This window comes from Embiotoca jacksoni, unplaced genomic scaffold (genome assembly GCF_022577435.1).
Source record: "Embiotoca jacksoni isolate LCO1_2020_lvr unplaced genomic scaffold, fEmbJac1.0.p SCAF_116, whole genome shotgun sequence".
In the NCBI taxonomy this organism is placed as follows: Eukaryota; Metazoa; Chordata; class Actinopteri; family Embiotocidae; genus Embiotoca; species Embiotoca jacksoni.
Window position 1 is genome coordinate 202,501 of NW_027185248.1, and position 10,000 is coordinate 212,500.

A 10,000-nucleotide genomic window follows, 5' to 3' on the forward strand; every position below is an offset into this window, starting at 1 on the left:
CCTGTAGGAGGAGAGATGCTCCTGTAGGAGGAGGAGCTTCTGTAGGAAGAGAGATGCTCCTGTAGTAGGAAGAGAGATGCTCCTGTAGGAGGAGGAGCTTCTGTAGGAGGAGAGATGCTCCTGTAGGAGGAGGTGCTCCTGACTGTGTCCTCCTTACTCCCCTCAGATGGCAAAGGCAGACCAGCGGTTCGGCCAGCGAGACGGGTCGGACCAGAACTTCGACTACATGTTCAAGCTGCTGATCATCGGGAACAGCAGCGTGGGGAAGACCTCCTTCCTGTTCCGCTACGCAGACGACTCCTTCAGCAACTCCTTCGTCAGCACGGTGGGCATCGACTTCAAGGTGAAGACGGTGTACCGCAATGACAAGAGGATCAAGCTGCAGATCTGGGTGAGGGGGGGGTCATACATCCACCGGTCCACCAGGGGACAGGATGTGATGTCACCATGAAACCTGAAACTGGAGCACAGAAACAGATATTAGATTAACCTGCCGTCAACCTGCCGAGTGTTCCTGAGCCCATGCAGTGATTTGCACCACAGAATCATGTCTGTCAACAGAGACCCTTGAATGTCTTCCAGAAAGTCTACGGCGATGAAGCGATGAGCCGGATGACATCATGTTTCAAGAGGGGCGGAGCTTCACTGTCCAAGACCGAAGAAGAAGACACGTCAGGTCAGGAGACACCAGCTGGGTTTTCAGAGTCAGACTGTCGACACCGAGTTCTACTGGAACCTTCTGAGGGGAACACTCACTGGACCACCTGAACTGTGTCGCCATGGCAACAGGCTTCTCCAACACGACAACACGCCGCTCACAGCATGTTGGAAACGGGCGAGAAGATTTGTTGTTGCCCCAAACTTGGGATGGGATGGAAGGACGAGGCCGACGATCTTCAGGCGGCGCTGATTTAAAACAGCCCTGATTCTGGGTGGAAATCACTGCATGGGCTCAGAAACACTGAACAGGTCCAGAGTTCCACCCAGAACCTGTTTCTGCTCCAGTTTCAGGTTTCATAGTGACATCACTGATGTTCACGTTAACGTGTTGATAGACGACACTCTGAATACTTCCTGTTATAACATACTGTTATACAACTGAAGCTGCAGTACATTATTAATATGATCAATATGATCAATATTATTAATATTGACACTGAACGAGTTAATACACTGAAATATAATATGTCGGATTGTAGCATTAACATAAACATGTATGAAGGCACACAGCATGTCAGTAGTATGTTGTACGGTGAGGCATGTTAACGTGTTGTGAACAACATGGATGTGATGTAACAGCGAAGAGACGTGATGTTCTGCTCCGACACACAGACTGTAGGGCTCCTATTATCACAGGGATGTTGTTGCCATGGCAGCAACTCTTCACACTCACTCACTCTTGGCTGACACACACACACACACACACACACACACACACACACACACACACACACACACACACACAGTGCTGTCTTTGGTGGCAATTAAAGGGACCTCTCAGGGCGACCTGGTAGGAGACATGGGGGGAGGGAGGGTCAGGGGGGGTGGAGCTAATCAGAGCTGATTGATTCAAACTGAATGAAAGCACCGCAATGTGTAGAAATAGACTTAACACACACACACACACACACTCCACATCAAATCTGAATTAATTAATCGTGTCGCTGCCTCATAAAGAGACAGAAAACTGAGATTGTTGAGTCACAGCAGAGAAACACAGAAGAGCTAAAAATAGCAGGAGGAGGAGTTGATGGAGGAGGAGGTGAAGGAGCAATAGGAGGAGGTGGAGAAGGTGATGGAGCAGGAGCTGGTTCTTGTTTATTCCTATAAAAATAATTTGTGTGTATTATTGTGTGTGTGTGTGTATTATTGTGCGTGTGTGTGCGTATTATTGTGTGTTATTGTGCGTGTGTGTGTATTATTGTGTGTGTGTGTGTGTATTATTGTGCGTGTTGTATTATTGTGCTTATTATTGTGTGTGTTGTGTGTGTATTATTGTGTGTACGTGTGTTGTGTGTATTATTGTGCGTGTGTGTATTGTGCATGTGTTGTGTGTGTATTATTGTGTGTGTGTGTGTATTATTGTGCGTGTTGTGTGTATTATTGTGCTTATTGTTGTGTGTGTGTATTGTGCATGTGTTGTGTGTGTATTATTGTGTGTGTGTGTATTATTGTGTGTGTGTGTGTGTGTGTGTGTGTGTGTGTGTGTGTGTCTTCAGGACACGGCAGGTCAGGAGCGGTACCGGACCATCACCACGGCCTACTACCGCGGCGCCATGGGCTTCATCCTGATGTATGACATCACCAACGAGGAGTCCTTCAACGCTGTGCAGGACTGGTACGTGATTGGCTGGAAGCTGGAGAACTTCCTGTCTCAGGTGAAAGTCAGCTGATTGATGTCGCCGTGCGTTCGCAGGGCGACCCAGATCAAGACGTACTCGTGGGACAACGCCCAGGTGATCATGGTGGGCAACAAGTGCGACATGGACGAGGAGCGAGTGGTTCCTCCGGAGAAAGGGAAGCACCTGTCGGACCAGCTGGGTGAGACGTCCTATCACACGGTAATCACATCTTATTTTGAAGAGGTGGTAATAACACCTCCGACTTCCTGCAGGCTTCGAGTACTACGAGACCAGCGCCAAGGAGAACATCAACGTGCGGCAGGTGTTCGAGCGCCTGGTGGACATCATCTGCGTGAAGATGTCAGAGCGCGTGGACGTGGAGGTTCCGGTCGCTCCCGGTGCCAAAACCGCCAAACTGAGCGACAAGCCGGCCCAGCTGCCTCAGAAGTGCTGCTGATCGCCGCCGCCCAGGAAACACAAGGAACCCATTATGGTGACGTTCCCCAACACTCGCTCCGCTTCAGTCCATGTTCATCACTACGCATAATGTTTATTTAGCCCCGCCCCCACCTGTCCCAGGGTAACCTGCGGCCCGCAGTGCACCCACACAACCCTGGATTTGGCGTTTTTGAAAAGGACGGAGGACGAAGGTCCGATCGCACCAGAGAGTCCAACCCATGTCCGTCCTCCGGTGGCTCCTCCTCCTGTTGGTGACCTCCCCCAGAACATGTCTGATTGGTTGCCCGTTAGGAAGATTCCGTCCTGCCCCTTCCAGTTCCGTCCCGCCCCGCCCTTTCCCGTCAATTTCCGCCCCGTTCCGCCCCTTTCTGTCCTACCCCTTCCCGTTCCGCCCCGTCCCGCCCCTTTCCGTCCCGCTCCTCCCTCCTGCAGGATCAGGTCCAGCTGGCAGGAGAACTGAGGTCGACCCAGAACTCTGCAGACATCAGAACATCCGTAGAACTGTTCCGGTCTGAGGAACAAGTCAAAGTGCTGCGTTTCCAGAGCGTAGAATCAGACGTCGTTTCTACGGCGACTAACCGGCGAGCTGGAGGCCTCTGATGTAACGACGTCGTGCTGCCGGGCCGAACGATCACGTGGAAGTTCAAACACGCCAAATCCAGCTGTTGTTGGGTGGAGAGTCAGCAGGGTGCCGGGTCGGCTGAGCTCCGCCTCCTCGTAGTCCAACACCGCCGCTGCTCACGCTCGCTCCCCGGCGGGTCGGCGAACATCCGTCGGTTCCCTCGCGGCCGGCGGCAGGTCGTCCGACTGTTCCTGAAACACTCAGCAGGGCTGCAGCCGACGTCCACCGACGGTCCACCACCGCCTTCATCTCACTTCCTGTACAGGATCAACGACTTAACCAGTTCGCTGACGTTAGCGCCATCAACGGCCTGACTTCAGTGTTACTGCAGACACGTCAGTAAACTTCAGCTTTAAAACAACAAAACAACCGAAATCTGGAGAAAAGATGATGTTCAGTCATCTTCTAATCTAATAAAACGTTTTGAAGAGTCGTATCCAGCAGTGTAGCGAGCGCTAGCACCGGCGCTAGCACCGGCGCTAACCTGGTCAAGAGCACCGTGAACATTTTATTTCCCCACCTGGAGAAAAAATGGGAGGAGCCTGTTCAGGTGACGAGCTGCAGCCCCGTTTCATGGTGTTTTATCGTCACGGTGTCGCGCCGAAGCTTCGAACGCACCGCGACATCACACGTTCAAGTCCACGTGGTCGGAAAAAAACCCAACTTGGTTGAAGACACGCTGTCCTCTAGTGGACAGACGCGTATACGACATGTTCTGGTGAGACCGCACATACGTGGGCGGAGCTGGCGAGCGAGGAAAAGACGGTTCTTTCCTTCCCCTTTAGCAGATGTCGTCACATCGCCGCCATGTTTGAAAAGTTTCCTCCATGAATGTGTGTGCGCTCCACATCTCTCCAGATATTTATGGCGTGTTCAGTAGTTTGCGGTCTTGTGTTCATGTATCTTTGACGGACGTGTGATGTCTGGACTCGCTGAGGCCCGCCCCTCCCCCGTGTCTTCATATCCATTCACATCGTCTTTATTTCTAAGTGAAACAATAGAATTAGAAAAGTTGCGTGTGGATTTATTTTCATGCGTGTAAACAGACCAAGATTTATGTAAACTTGTTGTTACAGTTCACTCCTCAACGGGGAGAAGCACAGTGATTGTACAAAATATTGTGAATGTTTGTATATTATAGATGCAATTTAGTATAATAAAAATCACAATCTTTAATGGAGACATTCGTCTCTCTCTTCTTTATCTTTTGGAGTGCGTTGAGTTTAATTCTGTTCTGGTCTGAACTTCCTTTTTATTGTGTAATCTTTAGATCAGCCCATTTTATTTTGTAGTCTGTCATCCCCATGTCTTGGTCTACGTCACTCCCTGTTCTTGTATGACTGTCTGCCCCACCCCTTTGTTGTTTCAGCTGTCCCTCGTAGTCCTCCTCTCCCTGCTGTATTCAGTCTGTGCTCTCCGGTTCGTTCTTCATTCAGACTTCAGCATGACTGATGTAAAAGAGACAAAACAGACAGACGACAACAAAGAAAGTCAAATCAAAATACACAAAGTGAAGAAAATGTCTTTCTGTGAAAAAAAAAATGCTCTGAGGACACAATCGAGTTATAATTGGAATGTGAAGTGACGTCACGTGTCTGAATATTTGATTTTTGTTGTCACAGATCGTAATTTTTATTCATTTAATTAATTTACCCAATATTATTCCTGAGAGAAGACGAGGCTTTATTAAACTGCACATCCCCCTTGACCAATCAGACGGCGCGTTTGTCCGTGATTGACGGCCTGTCAGCGAATCAGAGGCTTTGTTTTGGCCACCCGCCACTCGGTCGCTTCACTGAAACTTCAGCAGCTAACAGGACAAAGGTGAGTGTCGTCTGTCTGAAAGCGGTTCGAACCGGGTGGAGGTTCGGGTCCGGGTCCGGGTCCGGCTCTGGTTCCGGGGGAGGGGGGACCAAACGGCGTGTGTTTGAGCCCGGACGTTGCTGAGAGCTCCTAACGGGCCGGGTTGAGTAACAGGATTAGCTGCTACTTAGCTAACCGAGCCGGTCTGTTCCTCCGTTAACGGAGTTACGAGCCGGTTAACGGAGTTACGAGCCGGTTAACGGAGTTACGAGCCGGTTAACGGAGTTACGAGCCGGTTAACGACCGAACGGAACCGTTGCTGCTGCATAAACTTACAGTTGTTGGAGGAACGTTAATTGTTAATGTTTGAATTTAGCTGCGACTGCTAGCCCGCCCGCCCCCTTGTTTCCTGACAGCGAAGCTAACAGACGAGCCGCCAGACTGCGTTCATCCAAACGCTGATTCACGTCCTCCGTCTGAAATCCGCTCACAGAGGACACGAATCAGAGCGTTTTTAAAACGGTACAAGTCACTGTTTCATTCGGCATGCATTAGGTACAGAAAGTTACATATGATGATTAAATATGAAATAATTGATATATTTAGAGTTATATTGACGTAGTTTATAAAGAGGTTCATTATTTGGATTTAATGTTGTGTGCTGCTGAATTAATAAATTAAATAACATCACCTGCCCATTACTGACCTTCAGTCCTGCACATGTATGTGCTCGTGAACACGTGTGTCCTCCAGAATGTCCAACATGCCTCAGACTAACAAGTCGGTGAGCGGCGGTGCCGGTTCGGTCCCGGTCCCGGACCAGGGCGAGCCCCCGCCGGACTCCAGGACACCGGTGGCTGCTGGAGACGGAAGCGAAGTCTCTGCCAACGACCAGGGAGACCCGGACATCATCAAGTCACCCAGCGACCCCAAGAAATACAGGTGGGTCAGAGAGGGCGCGAAGGCCGGAAGTGACCGACAGGCTCCGCCCCTCAACACCTGTGCCGTCTCGACAGGTACATCGAGCTGACCAACGGCCTCCGAGCGCTCCTCATCTCCGACTTCAGCGGAGGAAGCGAAGACTGCGAGGACCAGAGGGAGGACCGGGACGCAGAGGAGCAGGAGACTCAGGGGGGGGGGGAGGAGGAGGAAGGGGACTCTGGTGAAGGCTCGGAGGAGGACCAGGAGGACAGCGAGGAGGAGGAGCAGGACAGCGACTTTGATGAGCTAGAGGAGGAGAACACAGGGAGGAAGAAGAGGAGCTCAGAGAAACAGGTGGGGGGAGGAGGATGGGGAGGTGGGGAGGGTGATGAAGGTCTGTTCTCAATTTAATGTGTGTGTCTGTGTGTGTGTCTCTGTGTGTGTCTGTGTGTCTGTGTGTGTGTGTGTGTCTCTGTGTGTGTCTGTGTGTATGTGTCTCTGTGTGTCTCTGTCTGTGTGTGTCTCTGTGTGTCTCTGTGTGTCTCTGTGTGTGTGTCTCTGTCTGTGTGTGTCTGTGTGTGTGTCTCTGTCTGTGTGTCTCTGTCTGTGTGTCTCTGTGTGTGTCTCTGTCTGTGTGTGTCTGTGTGTCTCTGTGTGTCTCTGTGTGTCTCTGTGTGTGTGTCTCTGTCTGTGTGTGTCTGTGTGTGTGTCTCTGTCTGTGTGTCTCTGTCTGTGTGTCTCTGTGTGTGTCTCTGTCTGTGTGTCTCTGTGTGTCTCTGTGTGTCTGTGTGTCTCTGTGTGTGTGTCTCTGTCTGTGTGTCTCTGTCTGTGTGTCTGTGTGTCTCTGTCTGTGTGTCTCTGTGTGTGTCTCTGTCTGTGTGTCTCTGTCTGTGTGTCTCTGTCTGTGTGTCTCTGTCTGTGTGTCTCTGTGTGTGTCTCTGTCTGTGTGTCTCTGTCTGTGTGTCTCTGTGTGTGTCTCTGTCTGTGTGTCTCTGTGTGTGTGTTGCAGGCAGCAGCTGCTCTGTGTATCAGTGTTGGGAGCTTCAGTGATCCTGATGAGCTGCCCGGCCTCGCCCACTTCCTGGAACACAGTGAGTCCAACAGTCATGTGACACCCTGTCTTCTCCCTGGTGTCTCCCCCTGACGTGTCTCCCCCTGACATGTCTCCCCCTGACATGTCTCCCCCTGACATGTCTCCCCCTGACGTGTCTCCCCCTGGTGGTCAGTGGTGTTCATGGGCAGTGAGAAGTACCCGGCTGAGAACGGTTTCGACGCCTTCCTGAAGAAACATGGAGGAAGTGACAACGCGTCCACCGACTGTGAGAGAACCATCTTCCAGTTCGACGTCCAGAGGAAGTTCTTCAGAGAGGCGCTGGACAGGTGAGCGCTGCCTTAAGCTCCGCCCTCCGTCACCTGCCGGGAACACTGGGACTTACTGTCTGTGTGTTGAGTGTTGTGTGTTAAGCGTTGTGCGTCGAGCGATGCGTGTTGCGTGTTGAAGAGCGTCACGTGTGTTCCAGGTGGGCTCAGTTCTTTATCTGCCCGCTGATGATTGAGGACGCCGTCGACAGAGAGGTGGAGGCTGTGGACAGTGGTGAGGCTCCGCCTACAATCAGTCCCTCCACCCTCTACCTGTTCTTGTTTTCCTTTGCCTCCTCTGTCCCTCTGATGTCACTTCCTGTCCTCCAGAGTACCAGCTGGCGAGGCCGTCTGACTCCCATCGGAAGGAGATGCTGTTCGGTAGTTTGGCCAAACCGGGACATCCCATGAGCAAATTCTGCTGGGGTGAGACTTTTATTCTGAAAATCTCTGAAGGGTTGTGTTGTTGTAACAGTGCTGTGTTGTTGTAACAGTGTTGTGTTGTTGTAACAGTGTTGTGTTCTAACAGTGTGTTGTTGTTGTAACAGTGTGTTGTTGTAACAGTGTTGTGTTGTTGTAACAATGTTGTGTTGTTCTAACAGTGTGTTGTTGTTGTAACAGTGTGTTGTTGTAACAGTGTTGTGTTCTAACAGTGTGTTGTTGTTGTAACAGTGTGTTGTTGTAACAGTGTTGTGTTGTTGTTGTAACAGTGTTGTGTTCTAACAGTGTGTTGTTGTTGTAACAGTGTTGTGTTGTTGTAACAGTGTTGTGTTGTTGTTGTAACAGTGTTGTGTTGTTGTAACAGTGTTGTGTTCTAACAGTGTGTTGTTGTTGTAACAGTGTGTTGTTGTAACAGTGTTGTGTTGTTGTAACAATGTTGTGTTGTTCTAACAGTGTGTTGTTGTTGTAACAGTGTGTTGTTGTAACAGTGTTGTGTTGTTGTAACAGTTGTGTTGTTCTAACAATGTTGTGTTGTTCTAACAGTTGTGTTGTTGTAACTGTGTTGTTGTAACAGTGTTGTGTTGTTGTAACAGTTGTGTTGTTGTAACAGTGTGTTGTTGTTGTAACAGTGTTGTGTTCTAACAGTTGTGTTGTTGTTGTAACAGTGTTGTGTTGTTGTAACAGTTATGTTGTTGTAACAGTGTGTTGTTGTTGTTGTTGTTGTAACAGTGTTGTGTTGTTGTAACAGTTGTGTTGTTGTTGTAACAGTGTTGTGTTGTTGTAACAGTTGTGTTGTTGTTGTAACAGTGTTGTGTTGTTGTAACAGTTGTGTTGTTGTTGTTGTAACAGTTGTGTTGTTGTTGTAACAGTGTTGTGTTGTTGTAACAGTTGTGTTGTTGTTGTTGTAACAGTGTTGTGTTGTTGTAACAGTTATGTTGTTGTAACAGTGTGTTGTTGTTGTTGTTGTAACAGTGTTGTGTTGTTGTAACAGTTGTGTTGTTGTAACAGTGTGTTGTTGTTGTTGCAACAGTTGTGTTGTTGTAACAGTGTTGTGTTGTTGTTGTGTTGCTCTAACAGTGTTGTGTTGTTGTGTCAGGTAATGCTCAGACATTAAAGAACGAGCCCAGAGAGAAACAGATCAACACCTACCAGCGTCTCCGAGACTTCTGGAGGAGATTCTACTCTGCTGAGTACATGACGCTGGTGGTGCAGTCCAGAGGTACACACACACACACACACACACACACACACACACACACACACACACACAGGTTGATCTGCAGGTCAGACAAAAGACTGTAAAACATGTTCTCTAACAAGAAATAGAAAACAAACACAGCAGGAGGTCTGATATCATTAATGGAGGGATTTAGATGAAGATGAAGATGAAGAGCTGACAAGAACATTTAAACCACAGCTAGCGTTAGCGTACGGAGCTATCAAGCAGCAGGACGTTCAACTTCCTGTTTCTGTGTAGAGACTCTGGATACTCTGGAGGACTGGGTTAGACAGACCTTCATCCACATCCCCAACAGGTGAGACACACACACACACACACACACACACACACACACACACACACACACACACACACACACACACAGCTCCACCCTGCCGGTGTTGTCCTCTCTGATTGTAGTAGAACTGATAACTGGACACATCAATCAGTAAGAGTGAATATTTATCTGCAGCCTGAACTGAATGAAGCATTTTTGTGTTTGTGTTGTTGTTGTGTTGTTGTTGTTGTTGTGTTTACAGCGGTGAACCTCGACCCGACTTCTCTCACCTGCAGCAGCCGTTCGACACGCCGGCCTTCAACCAACTGTACAGAGGTCAGATCACATGATCCCATTAATACACGTCACTACCATGACTGGTTCTGGTTGTTGTGTTGTTGTTTGTGATGTTGTGTTGTCGTTTTTGTTGTTGTGTGTTGTTATGTGTTGTTGTGTGTGTTATGTTATTGTGTGTGTGTTATGTGTGTTGTTATGTTGTTATGTGTTTTTATGTTGTAATGTGTGTTGTTATGTTATTATGTGTGCCATGTGTGTTG

The 10,000-nt window shown here is 49.0% G+C and overlaps 2 protein-coding genes across 2 annotated transcripts in view; both read left to right on the forward strand.

Annotated features, from left to right (window-relative positions):
• Nucleotides 1-4,603, forward strand: part of rab3b (RAB3B, member RAS oncogene family) — a 7,066-nt gene extending 2,463 nt beyond the window's left edge. The window contains exons 2-5 of the mRNA XM_069143882.1: nt 167-391; nt 2,220-2,338; nt 2,417-2,541; nt 2,615-4,603. Coding sequence (XP_068999983.1) covers nt 167-391; nt 2,220-2,338; nt 2,417-2,541; nt 2,615-2,799 — 654 coding nt within the window. The 3' untranslated portion in view covers nt 2,800-4,603. The remainder of the gene's footprint in view (nt 1-166; nt 392-2,219; nt 2,339-2,416; nt 2,542-2,614) is intronic.
• A 678-nt stretch (nt 4,604-5,281) lies between these two features.
• Nucleotides 5,282-10,000, forward strand: part of LOC138194869 (nardilysin-like) — a 16,593-nt gene continuing 11,874 nt past the window's right edge. Inside the window, exons 1-10 of the mRNA XM_069143887.1 lie at nt 5,282-5,748; nt 5,980-6,168; nt 6,243-6,501; nt 7,157-7,238; nt 7,374-7,527; nt 7,668-7,741; nt 7,837-7,932; nt 9,044-9,166; nt 9,425-9,482; nt 9,706-9,779. Coding sequence (XP_068999988.1) covers nt 5,981-6,168; nt 6,243-6,501; nt 7,157-7,238; nt 7,374-7,527; nt 7,668-7,741; nt 7,837-7,932; nt 9,044-9,166; nt 9,425-9,482; nt 9,706-9,779 — 1,108 coding nt within the window. The 5' untranslated portion in view covers nt 5,282-5,748; nt 5,980. The remainder of the gene's footprint in view (nt 5,749-5,979; nt 6,169-6,242; nt 6,502-7,156; nt 7,239-7,373; nt 7,528-7,667; nt 7,742-7,836; nt 7,933-9,043; nt 9,167-9,424; nt 9,483-9,705; nt 9,780-10,000) is intronic.